The sequence below is a fragment of the Squalius cephalus genome (assembly GCF_949319135.1).
Source record: "Squalius cephalus genome assembly, chromosome: 16".
NCBI classification, from domain to species: domain Eukaryota; kingdom Metazoa; phylum Chordata; class Actinopteri; order Cypriniformes; family Leuciscidae; genus Squalius; species Squalius cephalus.
The window spans coordinates 33,678,481-33,697,955 of NC_137137.1; the positions used below are offsets into that span (position 1 = coordinate 33,678,481).

The 19,475-nt window shown below is 38.6% G+C and overlaps 2 protein-coding genes across 3 annotated transcripts in view; one reads left to right on the forward strand and one right to left on the reverse strand.

The window, feature by feature from the left end:
• The window catches only part of nadka (NAD kinase a), a 415,064-nt gene that overhangs the window by 157,000 nt on the left and 238,589 nt on the right, over positions 1–19,475 (reverse strand). The gene's annotated exons all lie outside the window — the stretch shown is intronic.
• The window catches only part of nr6a1a (nuclear receptor subfamily 6, group A, member 1a), a 136,668-nt gene that overhangs the window by 114,986 nt on the left and 2,207 nt on the right, over positions 1–19,475 (forward strand). For both annotated transcript variants that reach the window (XM_079896268.1, XM_079896269.1), the window contains 6 exons: positions 4,344–4,574; positions 9,146–9,201; positions 11,949–12,115; positions 12,331–12,540; positions 14,611–14,865; positions 18,774–18,895. In XM_079896268.1, coding sequence (XP_079752394.1) covers positions 4,344–4,574; positions 9,146–9,201; positions 11,949–12,115; positions 12,331–12,540; positions 14,611–14,865; positions 18,774–18,895 — 1,041 coding nt within the window. The remainder of the gene's footprint in view (positions 1–4,343; positions 4,575–9,145; positions 9,202–11,948; positions 12,116–12,330; positions 12,541–14,610; positions 14,866–18,773; positions 18,896–19,475) is intronic.

Below are 19,475 nucleotides of genomic sequence, written 5' to 3' on the forward strand. Positions count from 1 at the left end.
TCACTGTGTTTTCTGCCTCACGGTTTGACTTCCAAACAAGCTTATCAGAGTGTTAATTGGAAAGAGTGATTAGTTGAGGGATCTGCATGTGAAAGGCTCTTTCTCTCCTGATTGTAGTGTAGACGGGGGTCTGGATCAGTGTTCGCTGAGCTCATGTGTTTCCGCTGCTCTTGGTTTGAACCCTTTCTTCGCTAAGTCATCCGCGGTGAGCTAGCACATTCCTCGCATATTCACCGTTACCATGGCAACAACCCATCTGCTCACAGGCCGGGGGAGGGTGTGTGTGTGTGTTTGGATTGGGCTGCGTCCGAAATCACACACTTCCCTACTATATAGTAGGCGAAACACAGTGTGTGACAAAAGAAGTATGTCTGAGTTCACAGTGCTCATAAAACATTAGGTGAAAAGCACCCGGATGATCTAATACTTCTGATGAGATGAAGTGTGTATGTGATGGACACTTTACTATCCCATGAGGCCACAGGAGAGGATTGATGAATAACAGTGAAGTGACGCTGGTAGATCACATGATAATGACAACATGGCGGATCAAGTACGTCCAGATTACATTCATACTATATAGTGCTTTTTTAGCGGTCGTGGAGTAATTATTTATTCAACATAAGTGTCTACTCAAGAGAGTGAGCGATTTCGCTTGTAGAAATTTAAGCTGTAGAAATTTAAATCTTAAATATCAACATTATAATATTAAGTAAAACCTACTCAACTTTCTGATACTGGTGTTCCCATCATGCACTGGGGCATGCATAATTAATAAGGTTGCATTTTTCACTGTTTTATCATTGCTTCTGTTGTTTCATTGCTTCAAACTTGCTGTTCATTGACATCTGGAGTTCATTTTCTACTAAAAAAAAACACACATTCGTATTCCCTACCGTTCAAAAGTACGATTTTTTTTTTCTTTTAAAGGGATTAATACTTTTATTCAGTAAGGATTCATTAAATTGGCTACAAATCAAGATCAATAATATTGTTGAATATTAAGAATCACAGTATCCACAAAAATATGAAGCAGCAGCACAACTGTTTTTAACTGATAACAATCAGAAATGTTTCTTGATCATCAGCTCATCATATTAGAGAGATTTCTGAAGGATCATGTGACACTGAAGACTTTAGTTTGTGATGAGATGCCACTGCTCTAATATAATTGCTTCTTGTGGGATTAATAAAGTGGTTAACTTTAACCTTACTTTATGTGCATTGTTACGGCCACAGCCATAACACAGAAGAGGGACATTAAAGGAGAACTCCGGTCAATTTTAACATTGAGCTCATTTTTTTGTACATTTGGAGTGCTGTCAATACAGAGAAAAACGACAAAAATCGGTGTTGCCTACACCGAGTTATTCTATTTTTAAAATTTGCACCCTGTTGACTTCAATGGGGCAAGTACTAAACCTGCTTTTAGCCTCTTAACATCCTTGATGTGTCATTACAAGTGCACAGCCATGTGAGTGATTCCTTCTGAGTGAACACGAGTGAGTCTGACTGCAGTAGATGTGAAAGAAATGTATAAAAATGATGTTATTTAAGCCAGCGCAAATACCTTTGTTTACATCCTGTTTTTCGGTTGAAGTCCAAAGTAGTCGATTGCAGAGTTCACACGCATAGGTTTAATACCTATGATCACGCGCGTGAACTCGGCAATCGACTACTTTGGACTTCAACCGAAAAACAGGATGTAAACAAAGGTATTTGCGCTGGCTTAAATAACATCATTTTTATACATTTCTTTCACATCTACTGCAGTCAGACTCACTCGTGTTCACTCAGAAGGAATCACTCACATTTTCTGTGCACTTGTAATGACACATCAAGGATGTTAAGAGGCTAAAAGCAGGTTTAGTACTTGCCCCATTGAAGTCAACAGGGTGCAAATTTTAAAAATAGAATAACTCGGTGTAGGCAACACCGATTTTTGTCGTTGTTCTCTGTATTGACAGCACTCCAAATGTACAAAAAAATGAGCTCAATGTTAAAACTGACCGGAGTTCTCCTTTAACAAAGCTCATTTCAATAGGGGTATTTATTATCAAATAAAACAAGAACACTTCCGCCCCCTAGAGGACAGACAAATCATTACACAAAAAACATCAATCAAAAGTACATGCACATGTAACATGTATATGATGGTCCTAATCTGTGTGTGTGTGTGTGTGTGTCTTTCCCTCAGATGACCAGGCTGAGCAGTGCTCTTGTCTAATCTGTTTGTCAAGTCAAGTCACCTTCATTTATACAGCGCTTTTAACAATAGAGATTGTTTCACAGCAGCTTTACAGAGATAATAGGAAATTAAAGTAACAGAGATTGTTTTGGCTTTACAGCAGATCTAGAATAAAGTTATTGTCCAGCTGAAGTTAGTTTTGATTGATTCACTTCCATTGCAAAGATCATTAGTTATTGACTGAGGGGAGAGACTAGTGACACTTCAGGACTGTTGTCGTCGTGTTCAGGCACAGGTCCTTCTTTAGATCTGGTGTGTGTGTGTGTGTGTGTGTGTGTGTGTGTGTGTGTGTGTGTGTGTGTGTGTGTGTGTGTGTGTCTGTGTCTAGGCGCAGGTCCTTCATCAGATCTGGATACGGCCTGGATCCGGCGGACTCTGGTAACCCTCGGATAAACAGACAGACTAATATTAGCATAGACGCCATTCTTCTTATGATGTAACGAGTACATCAGGATTTATGGGAAGTGTTCCCGGTTCCGGATGACCTAATCTATGCAGCCTAACATTGAATTATAGAAGTCTATAATGTGTTATGTGTATGCTAGGTCAAAGAGATGTGTTTTTAGTCTAGCTTTGAACTGACAGAGTGTGTCTGCTTCCCGGACAATGTTAGGAAGACTGTTCCAGAGTTTTGGTGCTAAATAGGAGAAGGATCTACCGCCAGCAGTCGATTTTGATATTCTAGGTATTATCAACTGGACGGAATTTTGAGATCGCAATAGAAGTGAAGGACTATAATGCGTTAATAGCTCGCTCAAGTACTGCGGAGCTAAACCATTTAGTGCTTTGTACGTGATCAGCAATATTTTAAAATTGATCCAATGTTTAATAGGGAGCCAGTGCAGTTTTGACAGAACCGGGCTAATATGGTCATACTTCCTGGTTCTGGTAAGAACTCGAGCTGCTGCGTTTTGAACCAGCTGTAGTTTGTTTATTAAGCGTGCAGGGCAACCACCCAGTAGAGCATTACAATAATCTAGCCTTGAGGTCATGAACGCATGAACTAATTGTTCCGCATTTGTCATTGAGAGCATATGGCGTAATTTAGAAATATTTTTAAGATGGAAGAATGCGGTTTTACAGAGACTAGACACGTGACTTTCAAATGAAAGATCTAGCAGCTTTTAAGGCCTCTCTGTATGCAATTGTGCTATCTTTCCATGAAATGCGAAATACCTCTAGTTTTGTTTTCTTCCAGTTGCGCTGCATTTTTCTGGCTGCTCTCTTAAGGGCCCGAGTGTGCTCGTTGTACCACGGCGTTGGATTATTTTCTTTAATCTTCTTTAAGCGCAACGGAGCAACTGTGTCTAAAGTGCTGGAAAAGAGAGAGTTAAAAGTTTGTTGCAATATCGAGTTCTTCTAAACTATCCGGGATGCTGTGATGATGAAACTGATCAGGAAGATTATTAATAAAGCAATCTTTAGTGGCAGAAGTGATAGGTCTAACATATTTAGGCTTTGCAGCCTTGGCTAAATGAAGTTTACACGAGACTAGGTAATGATCTGAGATGTCATCGCTCTGCTGCAGAATTTCAACGGCATCAACATCTATTCCATGTGATAATATTAGATCTAGAGTATGATTACGACGATGAGTAGGTCCTGACACGTGTTGTCTAACTCCAATAGAGTTCAGAATGTCTTTAAATGCCAATCCCAATGCATCTTTTTATTGATCCACATGTATTAATCACCAACAATTAGGACTTTATCTGCAGCCAATACTAACTCTGATAGAAAGTCAGCAAATTCTTTGATAGTCTGTATGGTGCCCTGGTGGCCTGTATACAGTCGCCAGCACAAATCTCAAACGTGATTTATCATTTACACTAGATAGTGTTACATTAAGCACCAACACTTCAAAATAATTATATTTGAAACAAGACTTCTCAGTGATTCTGAAGATATTACTATAGATTACAGCAACACCTCCCCCTTTGCCTTTCAGACGAGGCTCATGTTTATAACAGTAATCTTGGGGGGTGGACTCATTTAAAGTAATGTAATCATCTGTGTGTGTTTCCCTCAGATGACCAGGCTGAGCAGCGTTCTTGTCTAATCTGTCTATGTGTGTGTGTGTGTGTGTTTCCCTCAGATGACCAGGCTGAGCAGCGCTCTTGTCTGATCTGCGGCGATCGGGCCACAGGACTTCACTATGGCATCATCTCCTGCGAGGGCTGCAAGGGCTTCTTCAAGCGCAGCATCTGCAACAAGCGTGTGTATCGCTGCAGTCGCGACAAGAACTGCGAGATGTCCCGCAAACAGCGCAACCGCTGCCAGTACTGCCGGCTGCTCAAGTGCCTGCAGATGGGGATGAACCGCAAAGGTCAGAGGTCAACAGTCACACACACAGATCACACTAGATTAACCTGGCTAAAACATTTCACTGAACCTATGCTGCGTCTCAGTTCGCCTACTTATACTACGCCCTAAAAGTATTAACTCTTTTTGTGAAGAAAAAGTAGATCCTTCTGAGTGTGTAGCAGAAGAGAAATCAAGCTTCGGGACAAACTGTCACGTCATACACTTTAACGGTTGCTCTCTGTCACAGTAAACTGGCCTGTCAATCATCTTGTCACAGTTAAAATCCTCCACGTTTAATGTCATCCTTCTGTATCGGAGAGAAATGCAGAAGCACGATGATCTGCAGTCGCGGGTCTTTCATGCGGAGACTCTTATTAATACATGATGCATTTAAAATTTAATGGTCAAACGGATCTTTATTAAAGTCCACATTGATATTGTTGCAGATGAAATCTATCACGGATAACATTAAATAAATATTTTTCTATCAGGTTAAACTTTGATTAGTCACTCAAACCTCTTACCGTCGGTCGTGCACATCCGCCATGTTTTGTAGTTTTTTAACACTTTTTACTGGTGTTTGTAGTTCCTCCTCCAAAACGCAGTGGGTTGTGGGTAATATTAGCCGTTTTAGTGAGCACGGATCCACACTTCGAAAATCCACTGGAAATAGTAGACCATCCAGGGACTTCTGACACACTCTTTTTAACATAATATGCTTTGGGACACACTTACTCTAATCTCACACACTGTTTAGGATGGATATATGGACATTGAGACACAGAGCTAACTTCAGATTCTTCTGCTGGTTTGGTTTCCAGCTGGTCGATCAGGTGACCTATACAGCTTGGACTAGTATGAACTGGTCCAGAAGGGAAAATGCATTAAACCAATCAGCACTGCCCTCTAGTGACCATGTCTTACTGTCATATTATGTTTGGGCTAGGAAACAACTTCAGGTGACTGTGGTTATATTGGTTGTAAATGGGTTTATCAAAGCTCTTATGCGTTTGTTTCCCATTTGTACAGCATGCAAGCTACTGTTTATACACTATAGCTGAGACACGTACAGAATATTAGTTCGGTTACACTTTATTTTAAGGTGTCATTGTTACAGTGTAATTATATATTTAAGTACTGAGTAATATTAAGCAACTACATGTACTTACTATAGGATTAGGGTTTGGTTGAGGGTTAGTTGCATGTAATTATGCATAATTTACTGTTATTACTATGGTAAGAACATGTAACAAGGACACTGTAAAATAGTGTAACCGTTATTTTCTACAAATGGTCAATGCAAAATCTTCCTAAAGAAAGAGAAATGTAAGAGATACACTTTAGCATACTTTTAAAAAGAGTGCTTATGGAAATAATATACTTAAATGCAAACTGAATGCAGTGATTTTAGACACTTAATTACACTTCAACTGAAATTAAATGAAAAAGTATTATAGTTTAAATTAAATGCGATTAGCTGGATTTTAGTGCTGCTTTTTTAACCACTTAAATAGAACCTAAATACATCTTTATATGAAATTTCATAATTACTCCGGTTGTCTTTGAAATATGGTTCAAGTGAACTGACAAGCGTTTATTGGTAAACTAAAATATATTCTGCTAAATATAAAATATACTCTATAAATTTGAAACTTGCATATCATGTATTTAAATATATTTGTAATTACACACTTGTAATTGTTAGTTGCAATTTAATACATTTAGAATATATTGACTAGTTTAAATGTAATATTTAATAACACACTACAGTTGAAATGATAGTTTCTTAGCAAGTACTTCACATGTGCTTTAGTTTGTTAGTCAACACATCAAAATAAGTGTGTTTCTTTAAAGTTTATGAAAACATTATGATTTAAAATGTACTTTATAGTAAAACTTTAATTTGACATTATTACAAAGTGCATGCGGTTACACTTTAAGGTGTCATTGTTACAGTGTAATTATATATTTAAGTACTGAGTAATAATAATTAACTACATGTACTTACTATAGGGTTAGGTTCAGGGTTAGTTGCATGTAATGTAATGCATAAATAACTGTTATTACTAGGTATTTTTTAAAGCGTACTTAAGTGTGTTTAGAAACATAGTCATGAAAGTGAACTCTTTAAGTGCACTTAAGTTGCCTTTTATTTCAGCAATATTATATTATCTGCAAGTAGTAAAAAAAAAAAAAAATACTAGTAAGGTTTGAAGAACACTACAAGTGCACATTCAATACAATTTAGCACACTTTTCTTTCACCGGGGAAACAAGTTTGTCCATCAAACTTTAATCTAAGTGGATGAGATCAAATTAAACCTCATCAAATTAAACTCTATTTATATAGTACATATTACAAAGTCGACTAATGAACCTAATGATTAATGATGTGTGAATTATTATTTAAATATTAATCTTTTAAATCAGTTGTAAATTTATAAAAGCAATAAGCCACCTGAGGCTGTGCGTTTCAGTGATTTTACCACAGTTAAAGGCAGGCGATGTTTTTCATTAACACTTTGTTATACTGGTTGAAACTCTCTTCACATCCTGATAGCAATCAAGTAGATTAGATTAATTTAGATTGGTGTTTCATATGGTAAACTAACATGGGGGAAAATGCCACATTATTCTGAAAACTGGCAGCAAGCGTTCAGAAGTGTGCCGGACCTCGACACTGGCTCTACTCATGCAGAGTAATGTAGTTCTGTAGTCCTAATATAATGTGTCTACAGCAAGTCAAATACTTAATCAAAACATTCATGCATCTCCAGAAAGAAAGCATGTTCACTGTGTTACAAAATAGTATTATTTTTTATTATTACACGGCTCTGTGGAATACTTGATTCTGATTGGTCAACTGCGCCATCCAGCGGTATGGTAAGGGATAAAGTACATCCAGCCGGTTGTCATCACAGAATAAACCCCGACAGGGTGATGAGGACCCCGACACGAAGCGGTCTTGCATCAGCCTGAAGGGGTTTATTCTGAGATGACAACCGGCAGCTGATAGCCTGAAAATCCAGACCTAAATCTAAAAGATTAATGGTCTGGCGTCGACTAATGAAACTCAGCCAGCTCGAGGGGCGGCACCAAGCATGCATTTTAAAATCTCACTGCACGCAATTGGATAACACTACGACCAATCACAATAAACCCCATACGCTTAGCTTCCAGCGGAGCTAACTGGTAGATTAGACTCTTGCCGTATCCGGTTGGCGAAACAGCAAAAACGCCCTTCTTGCAAAGGAACGATTCGAGCGCCGTCTTCTGTTCCTGTTTTAGATAAAAAGCCAAGTCTAACTCGTTCATTGTAGAGGCCAAAGCCGTTTCAAACAACTGGTGTTCATCCATAGCCATCTTGCAATGTTTACTAATGACTTCGACGTCACAGCGCTGTCGTCATCTCGCCTCTGGCCCGCCTATATCAGATAACCCGATGTGATTGGTGCAGCTCAGATCGAGGGGCATATTTAATGAGCATCATTACTCGACGCCAGAGTAACTCGCTGAGAAAATTCAACTTGTGCTCTCGCGAGAACTCTGGATTTCCAGGGTAGTCAGCAGCTGCGTTTGTATGAAACGAGAGAGAGCGAGTCCACGATACTGGATGGCATTATTACATAACTGTACACAAAAAATTGATTTGACTGAGTTTTAATATTTTATTAGCTTACCAAATGCAAAACTTCCTTGAAGAAAAAATGTTCCTAGCAATGGAACGAGCCCGAATGAGCCTGTGTTTCTGTTCTCAGCGGCTGTTATGTAGGAATAACATTATTGCTATACGCTATTGACCAATCAGAGTCAAGTATTCCACTGAGCCATGTAATACTAACCGGCTGGATGTAAATTATTTCTTACTTACAGAATCCCATAAAAGTATTTGTGAAATATTAAAGCCATAGATGAGAACCACTAACCACATATTAAGTTATATCTATATTTATTTAGATCAATATCAGACTACTTTTCTTTTGTTTTCTTTTTTTTTTTTTGCTACCGTCTAACGCACAAACAAATAACAAACACACACCCGTGGATCTTTCTCAACTGTCATACGCTTTTATTTATCTTGCGTCGCACTTACTTACTGACACTTTCCGTTAACAGTAACGGATGCGACTGTTAATGCGTTATTCATAGTAAACCACGAGAGGTTTATTTAGTGGTTATTTAGGAATATTTTTCCTAGAATGGGGCGTTTGCGTGATCCACAACATTATAACAGTAGTATAACGCAACATGAGACTCAAACACAGAGTACAGTACATGCTATTGCTAGCCTCTCCGCACATGCCTACTCTACTTCTAAGGCTTATTGCTTTTCTATATTATGCGAGGAATGTTAGACATTGATCTTAGGAAACTCTTATAATAGGTTGCTCATAAGAGCAGCATCACCAATCCATCTTCAGCTTTACTTTGGGTTATTTAAAAAAAAAAATTCCAGCTCTTAACATCTAAATCGCCTACTTGAGGGACACACAAACCTCTTTAAATGTTGAAAAGAGGCGAAACATTTCATAGGCACAGAATTCTCCAAGGTAAAATTTACGTTCAGTTGATGATTTGGTTTTGTATTTTGCAGCGATCAGAGAAGATGGCATGCCGGGAGGAAGGAACAAAAGCATCGGGCCTGTGCAGGTACACACACAACCCCTCACACACTTCCCACACATACACACTTTTCCCTCGAAACTAAATCTGATGAGATGGCCTGGCCTGATCTCTCTGTTCTTTAGCAATCTTTAATACTTGAATTTCTCTTCATCAGAACTTTTTTAAAGTCACAAATTACTGCCATTCATCCCGAATTTCTGGCATTTATTAAAGCGCTTGTATATAAAGAGCTTGCAAGTCCATATAGCGCTCTTGTTTGCACCTGATCCCAGCGAACTGGAGAACACGTCTTATTGACTCGGCCTAATTGCCTCTGCAACACACAATAGCAGGTTGCTTCATCTTTGACAAAATAAAACACTGTTAAAGATGACTCGAACTTATCAATTGACTTAAAAATGGAATTTTTTATTGCACGGCCTTGACTTAAATGCTGTTTTGTCTCTTTCTGTCGTATTCGCATTAAGAGCTCATGGAATTGCGCTTTGTGTACAGTCAATAGATAACGTTTCTCTGTCCCTGTCCTGTGGTCTAAATGGACAACGAGATGAAATCGACAGATTCTCTTAAAGTCCCCCTATAGTCAATCATTTTATCCCTTAAGGCGAGACAAGGCAGGCAAAAACATAGTTTTTTTTTTTAATGGTCAATTTTGAGATTTTGGGATATTTGTCTTCAATAACATGTCTTCTTTCAGACTTGTGGTGAAAAAAAGTCTGAAATACACATTTAGGTCTTTATTTTACTACACTTTGTCTGTTTTGCGTCTGTAGATTTCTCATAAATTCAACAAAAGTTGGTGTTCTTAATCAACACGCTGCGATCGCTGTCTGCACCCTGTCATCACATATACCGTTGGAAAGCTCTCTCTCTCTCTCCTGTACAATGCTGTCGGATCCAAATATGGTCATTTCCTTTTTATCAGCAACCAATCGTGAAAGTAAAAGGGCTGAATGCGCAATCTCATTGGCTGATGATAAATCTTTAAAGCCTGTTTTCTCAAAATCACTTTTCTCTCCGAAATCTCCACTTCAGTTAGCCTGGGAAAACCCAGACAACTTCCGGCAAATTTAGATTTGCTCTGCAAGTAGTCTGGCAAAGAGCTCATTCAAGCCCATTTCCATGCCGTCGAAATCGCGGCACCAATCAGAAACGTTGAGGCGGGCTTTACACGATGACGATCGCTCTGATTGGTTTTAGGTCTATCCAATTGCGCCCAGAGGCATTTGAGCGACGTCCACTCCGTTGGTGAAGCGCACCAACTTTTAAAAGCATTATTATATTCAAATTGCAAACACATGAGGACAGTCTCCATGAAAGACCCACTGGCAGATGAACGTGCTACTACATTTCTCTCCGAAACGGTAGGAAATTAAATTCGATTTAATAGAGGATTTTAACTGTGACAAGATGATTGACAGGGCAGTTTACATGACAGGATGCACGCGACAGATCCGTCCGATAAAGATGATGAAGTAGTATGTCCCAAAGCTTGCCTACTTTTTTACTACACATTCAAAAGTAAATACCTTTTCTTCACAAAAAGAGTACATACTTTTATGGCGTAGTGTAACTTAGGCGAATTGGGACACAGCATACGGCTTTACACGATGACGATCGCTCTGATTGGTTTTAGGAGTTTTAGGTCTATCCAGTTGCGCCCAGAGGCATTTGAGCGACGTCCGTTGGTGACGCCCCTTTGGAAATGAGTTATTAATGAAGCTTTGCCAGACCATAACTCAGTTACTACTGAGAATGGTCTGGTTTTAACCAGGCTACACTTCAGTAGCACCTCTATACACCAAACGTTCCAGCCTTGTACCTAGTTATATTATGAAGACATTTACAGAGGGATTTGTAAATATGTTATTCCTAGCCTGATTTATATAACATTTTATTCTAAAAAACATGGTGAAAATCATTTTTTTAAGGCTGTTGACAGTAGATTCTGATTTACAGGATAACAAAAGTAGATATCCATAAATCCCTCTGTAATTTTTTTCCCATCTAATATATGAACACAATGAAAAAATAATTTTTAACCTGGCTTTATCCAATACTCAGATTTCATTTTTTAAAATACATGCAAATTAGCGCATATTTAATTAGATATTGCCTAATTTGCATATTTAAACATTAAATTACAGAAAACTTGTAATACATTTTTTTCTCATCTTAATGTAGGTAATCAATTGGGAAAGTTTCATGGTGATATCTGCTAGTTAAAATTTTCACCTAAATTCACCTGTCGTGTCTCGCCTTAAAACTCATGATTGATCACCAAAATTACATATTTAAACACACTTTTTTTTTTCATTGAAAAAAATTCTTCATGCCTTAAAAGTATGAATGTAACGCGACACTCTTGCCTCATTTAGTATGCACGGTTCTATGAATATGCAAATGAGCCCCGCCTCCACTCACTCACTCAGCTCAGAGATCCACTAGTTGACGATCACACGTTGATCTGATTGGTTACAAGGTAGTTTGTGACGTCAGAAACACCAGCGATTTCATTATATTTTGCAGAGATTTGAATTTTGATTAAAAAAAAATTGCGAATTCATGCAACCAACTTGATATGTAACAATAAATGATAAACCTTTAACCTTAATGAATGACTTCCTTTCAAATTTGAATAAAATGTGCAAATATGCTTGACCAACTTCAAAAGCATGAACAAGTAAAAAAAAAAAAAACAAGTCTTAATGAATGACACATCATATTTTGCACCGTTTAGAAATTTAGATCAACATTTTCTCTTTGTGCAGATTTCCGATGAGGAGATTGAACGGATCATGTCCGGACAGGAGTTTAAGGATGAAGCTAACATGCCGGAACACACTTGGGGAAACAACGGCGACAGTGACCACAGTTCTCCCGGCAACGGTGTCTCCGATGGGAATCAGCCCTCGCCCGTATCCACACTTTCATCCAAGTGAGTATTCCCTGCTCCGCTGAACAGTGTGGAATTCAGTGTAGGAATAATAACACAAAAACTCATTTCCTTAGATGACAACGTTCAGCTGCAATGCACACAAATTTAAAGACTGAATTCTCCTTTGTATTCGCCTCAAATGCATTCAAATAAACATGTTCTGCATGTACGAAGTATTCTAACGCTTATTCCTCTGCCTTTGCTTCCTCTCGCAGCCGCTCTGTGGAGCTGAACGGCTACACCGCTGCTTTCAGGGAACAGTACATTGGGAATGCGATGGCCCAGCACTATCAGTTCCTGCCTCACCTGTTCGGATACGCCGCGCAGCCGCGGAGTCTGTACCCGCAGAGCCATACGCTCATCAGCCAGCTGGTGGCAGCAGAGGAACTGGCCCCGCTAGCTACGCCAATGCTCATCGAGGACGGGTAAGCAACACCTCCGTCAGGCTGCGTCTGCATTCACACGGAAACGCATCTTTTTCTTTACGTTTTGGCATTCCGGCCACAGCAGCCGCGTTTCCATTACAGATTTGCGCAAAACTTTTGCGATATTTTCTAAATGTCGATAAAAAACTATTTAGAAATGATGGCGTTTCCATTATCCTATGTTATGCGACTAAACATCATTTTTTCCTCTCTTTTATGAGTTTAATGAAGAACTCTGTCTCGTCTTCTGTCCAAACACACCGTGCACACCGTCTTTAAAGAATGATCGACTTTTACGTACGTCAGTTGACTTGTAAATGCAACAAAAAATTATTTTCGAAGAAAAGTTTCCATTGTAGCCCTTTCGAGTTGCCTGAAAAACGTCCTCATGCGAGGTTCATTTTTTGCAATATATGGGAGTTTTTGTGAAATTGACATGTTTCCATTGGGCATATTTTCAATTCGTAATTTGAAGGGTAATGGAAACACGGCTACTGAGACAGCTTTTTTGTCCTGCGAAAACTGGTAAAAAAAGGTATTTGAAAACGGTTACGCGTGTTTAGTCATGTGACGCATATTGTATGGATATATCTGTGGTTATTCTGGTATGTGCCTGCCTAAATAACAGGGAACGTTCTCTGAACTTTGGCCAAGTTATGAACAAACGTTCCTCCAATAACATTAATAGAATGAATTATCATCATGCTAGCAACATGCTAATCAGCTAGCAACGTGTTAAATCTTGTTAGCTACTTTTTAAATCATGTTAGCAAAATGGTAAATCATGCTAGCAACTTGTTAAATAATGCTAACAACATGCTTGCAATGTATTAAATCATGCAAGTAACATGGTAAATGTTAACAGCATGTTAAATCATGCTAGAAATGCGTTAACCTTGTTAACAACATGTTAAATCATGCTAGAAATGCGTTAATCATGTTAACAATGTGTTAAATATTGCTAGCAACATGCTAATCATGCTAGCAATATGCCTGCAATGTGTTTAATAATGCAAGCAACGTGTTAAATCACTTAAGCAATGTGTTAAATCATGTTAGCGACATGTTAAATAATGTTAGCAAAATGCTAAATCCTGTTAGCAACATGTTAAATCCTGTTAGCAACATGTTAAATCATGTTAGCAAAATGTCAAATAATTCTAACAACATGCTAATCATGCTAGCAATATGCCTGCAGTGTGTTTAATAATGCAAGCAACGTGTTAAATCACTTTAGCAATGTGTTAAATCATGTAAGTGACATGGTAAATAAGGTTAGCAGTGTGTTAAATCATGTTAGCAACATGGCAAATAATGTTAGCAAAATGCTAAATCCTGTTAGCAACATGTTAAATCATGTTAGCAAAATGTCAAATAATGCTAACAACATGCTAATCAGCTAACAACAGGCTAGCAATGTGTTAAATCTTGTTAGCAACTTGTTAAATCAAGTTAGCAACATGATAAATGATGCTAGTTGAATGCAAAATCATGCTAACAACTTGTTAACAATGTGTTAAAACTAGCTAGCAATGTGTTTAAAGCATGTTAGCAACATTATAAATCATGCTAGCAACATTGATGTTTTGAACGATCAGAGAACATTCAGAAATAACATTTCATAATGGGAAAAGGTAGGAAAACGTTCCTAGAACTTGTTTGCTGGAAAAGAAAATTTACTTGCAATTGCTGTCCTGCGTCAAAACCTGAGGGCGATTTGTGTTTTAGACCAGACGTGGAGTGGCGATTGAGTGCGACCCGAACGCACCAGTAAGTGAAGGGATATTTTGTTGTTAAAATGATCATACCAGAAGAATAGAGTGAGAACTTATTATGTCTGGTCTCTCATATCATCTCAGTGATTTATTGTATTTTACACATGCGCAGTAAGACGATTTCAGTGTGGACAAGAACTTTTGGAGAAGCTAGTGTGGACGGAGAGTGCTTTGAAACAAAAACGCTAACTTCAAATGCATCCGAATTAACAGCCATGTGAACCATCACATGCCACAGCCATAAAATGTAGGAATCCAGATGCCTCACATAAAGCTCTTTCTCTGTCCGGCGAAGGTATCGGGTGACTCAGGTGGAGCTGTTCGCGCTGTTGTGTCGGCTGGCAGACGAGCTTCTCTTCAGACAGATCTCCTGGATCAAGAAGCTTCCCTTCTTCTGCGAGCTGTCCATCGAGGACTACACGCGTCTCCTGAGCGCCACCTGGCAGGAGCTGATCCTGCTGGCCTGTCTGACGGTCTACAGCGCTCAGGTGCTCGGAGACCTCGCCGGCGTCACCGACAAATACACCCCGACAGACGAAGAGCTGCAGAGGTGAGGAACACACATCTATGGCCCTATCTTACACCGGTGCGATGCAGCGCCAGGCACGACGCGAGTGTGTTTTTGCTAGTTCCAGCCCGACGCAGTTTTCATTTTCACGTCCTGCACCACGTTGTTTAAATAGCAAATGCATTAGCGCTCATTTGTGCGCCCATGGGCGGCTGGTCTGAGAATGAGGTGTGTGTTCAGGTGCATTGTTGGTGTGTTAAATTTAATTTGTTATTTCAAGAGCGTGTGAGTAATATGAGCATATAGGCGGGTCCACAACGCACGTACACTCTCCACTACACACACACACTCTGCTTATTACACACACAGGGCAAAGCACGCAAACATGCCAAATATTAAAAATAAAAGGATTACAATGCAAAAGATTATTGTTGTGTACATAAAGATATGGTGGAATCCGGCTTGTCACGTAGATGTTCTGTTTTAACCTCACACACACACAAACACACACACACACATACACACACAGCTTAAATTCTTCCATGTAAATAGCGAATCCGCAACTGGCTTTTAAAGGGAATGGGAGAAGAGACTCTGATTGGTTTATTTCACGTAAAGCCCAAAACACACCCATTACTCATTAAGAGAATAGGGACGATCCTTTTAGACCATGCGCTAGGGCTGGGCGATATATCGCATGACATTGTTAGGCACATCTCATCAGTAAAGCCGGTTCCTTGATTAGTAGTAAATCGCCATCACCTGCTTTCAGATGGAGCGGCATTTACAACACAGAGCCGTAGTTCACTGACAAGCTGAGCCATATCGCATTAATTATCGCAGGCGATACGTCCGCCGGGAGCACCAACCATTTGTCCCGTCGTTAAACTAGCAAAAGTGGATTCAGACACGCCCTAAGTGCACTTGCGCCGTGCGCTTTAGACCATGAGCTTAGATTGTTAAACTAGGGCTCCTCATGTCAGCCACCTCTTTTATTCCCAGCTCTCGGTTTGAATCATTAAAAAGAGCTGAACTAAAACACGGACCTGAGGAATATCTCCTCCCGCTCTTGTGTGCTTGTTTTAAATCACGGCAGCTAGACTGTTCTCCATGCTTCAGATACGCTCAGGCATGTGTGTGTGTGTGTGTGTGTGTGTGTGTGTGTGTGTGTGTGGGAGAGAACGGCAGAGTAAAACACAGCTTCATCTCGTGTCTGTCTGACTCTCCCTGTATTTCTCCTCAGAAATCTCACACAGGTTTTTATGACTTCCTAGTGTGTGTTTGTGAGAAACTATTTGAAAAGTGTTTTGCATTGCTTTATACAACATTGATATACTTTTTATCCCATTGTTTTTGTTTTTTTTCCCAATTTTTTTCCTCCATTACAGATTCATTATATCAGTTTGAGTGAAAAGTTTAATACAATTTTTATAATATTATTTGTTATATATAATATATATTTTAGTAGTAAAGAAGTTTAATTATGCATTTAAAATTAAAATGTATTTTTCTTATTTAAATGTTTGCATTAATTTCTCTTTCTTTCTTTCTTTCTCTCTCTCTCTCTCTCTCTCTCTATATATATATATATATGAAAATTAATTGAAAATTGTAATAAAATAAATTAAAATGAAAAACTTATTTTACACCATTTTAGTGTATAAGCATATGAGTGTGTGTGTGTGTATATATGTAAATAAATAAATAAATATGCATGCATGTATGTATGTATGTATGTATGAATGAATGAATGAATGTGTGTGTGTCTTTGTGAGTGAGTGAATGTGTGTGAGTATGTATGTGTGCATGTATGTGTATGCGTGTGTGTCAGTGCATGTGTGTGTGTGTGTGTGTGTTTGCGCGTGTATGTCTGTATGTGCGCGAGTGTGTGTATTTCTTAGTGTGTGTATGTCTGTGTGTGTGTGCAAGTGTGTGTGGGGTCGGTAAGATTTTTTTAATGTTTTAAAAAAAAGTCTCTTATGCTCACGTTCGATCAAAAATACAGTAAAAAAAAAATTACTATAACTTTTTTTCTATTTGAATATGTTTTACAATGTAATTTATTCCTGTGATCAAAGCTGAATTTTCAGCATCATTACTCCAGTCTTCAGAGTCACATGATCCTTCAGAAATCACTCTAATATGATGATTTGCTGCTCAACAAACATTTATGATTATTATCAATGTCAAAAACAGTTGAGCTGCTTCATTTTTTTTCTGCAAACCGTGATTGTTTTTCTGTACAGAATCTTTATAAACAGAAAGTTCAAAAGAACAGCATTTATTTGAAACAGAAATCTTTCGTAACATTATAAACATCTTTACATTTTGGTCTTGTTGCTTTTGGTCTGATTCCACCTCTAGAGCCGTGCTTCATATACCTGTAGCCTGAAGAATGAAATACTAGAGCTGACGTGGAGGAGGGGAGTGTGTGTGGTGTGTGTAAATTAGTCTGCGATCACCTGACCTCTGACCCGCCTCTTCTTGATCTCCTGGATAGATTTACTGTTGCATGCTGGGCAGAAATGCAGGGCATGAGGTCTGAGGTAGTGAAACGCTCGCCTGTAACGGGACAGGTACACGCTGAAGGTCACGACCCACCCTTAGGGAGAGAGCTCAAAGAGGCCGTAGTAAGTAAAGGAGAGCGGAAGACATACATAGAGACGATCAGATTCAGAACAGTAGAGGAGTCATTAGGGCCGAATGGTGCTGGGTAAGTCGTGGCATGGGTTCATGAAGTAATTTACCACCAAGATTCTTTATCACTAAAACATTATATACGGTCTCCCACTCAAACATATTCTTATTATCTCATTAGTGACATAAATTAAGCGCATAAAGTCTGGTTTAATGGCTAACGGGATGTGCACACATATGGAATCAGATGATAAGATAGATCAACATTTCTCAGAAACTGGCTTATTAAAAACTCTCATGTGTGGATGTCGGCTCTTGTGAGAAGAAGCTTGTTCACAGTCACAGAGAACGATAACTATAAAGATAAATATGCCGCTCTGTTTACTCTAAGCGCGTCTCTTTAAATGCTCGATTCTGATTGGCTGTCAATGTTTTTATCATTCATCAGCTGGGTAAAATCGTGATTTCAACTATATCATTTCTCTGTGCCGTTATCATTATATTTGTGGTGTGAACTCTGCTATTCTTTAATACTGAGAAATTTTTTTATAACTATATCTTTATCGTTATCTATATAGTTATTAGCACTGTGTATCCATTCAGATGTTCCAATTCGATTCGATTTCGATTCTCGATTCTGAATTCGATTCCCGATTCGACTCAAATGAATATAGATTTAATACAAATCCTATATTTATAAAAAAGAACAGTGAACATAAGTTTACAAGTGGTTAATTAATAAAAAAAAATGAAGAACTCTTAAGCTCTTTTTATTTTAGGCACACGTGGGTACATTAAAGCAGAACCCAACTCTATTTCAAATGCATACAATGAATAGACAGGATTTTGATGTAAGATGAAAAATTGATGCAGAAAATTGGACAAGTCAGAACAGATTCCTCAGGATCAGGTTATTTTATGATTAAGATAAAACAAACATCAAATCTCACAGCATTCGCTGTAACATTCACATACAAGCCTATGAACAGTGCAGGAAAACTAATTCTGGCTTTTGGGTTGATAGATAAATTAATATGGAAAAAATCGATTCGTGGCCTTTGAGAATCGATTTTGAATCGACCACATTTTAAAAAACGATTAATCGAAAAAAATTTTTTTTGCCCAGCCCTAATAGTTATCGTCCTTAATGTGAACGGGCCTTTACTCTCGTGCGCATATTCAGAAAAAAAATTCATTCAATCAGTTCATCGCTGGTTCAGATATTGTTCTGATCAATCAATGCTGTGGATAAAAAAGGACCTGTGAGGTCAGCTGTGAAATCTGTAGTGTATTGATGGATGGTGTGTGTGTAGTTTCAGTGAGGATGGGATGGAGGTGATGGAGAAACTGATATATCTGTTCCGCAAGTTCCACCAGTTGAAGGTCAGCAACGAGGAATACGCCTGCATGAAGGCCATCAACTTCCTCAACCAAGGTAAAACGCCACTGAGACGCTTTCATTCGTGTTTACCGTGTAATACAGCAGACTTTACAGGGCTCGATGTTAACGCTTGACTGAGACAAGTGGATTTTTTAAGGGGAAAGTGAAAGAGAATTTTACAGACAAGTAGCCTGATTAAAACTTCAATAACAAACTAATAAAACACAAGCTAGGGAATCACCTAAATTACATAGTGGCGATTGATAGTGGACAATAATGTGTGTAATGTCCTGACGCTGTTGAGGCTCACGCAGACAAATGCACACAAATGAAACTCAGTTAATATACTGAGATAAAAATTGGACATTTGTGGAATTTTTATAATTATAACATACAGTTAAGCAACATCACACGATCAAGGGCACTGTTTTCCTGAATACCATCATGATTGAAAACGTGACATTGATTTCATTCAACAGTTCAATAAACAAGAAGTTAATATTAAGTCACTTACATTTTAGATGTAATAGTGAGTGTTTTTGTAATATTTCAGCAGCGAAAATAGATCCAAACAAAGATCACAGCAGAACCACAGCGCATCTCACAGCATCTCACTCCATTACTGAATGATCCA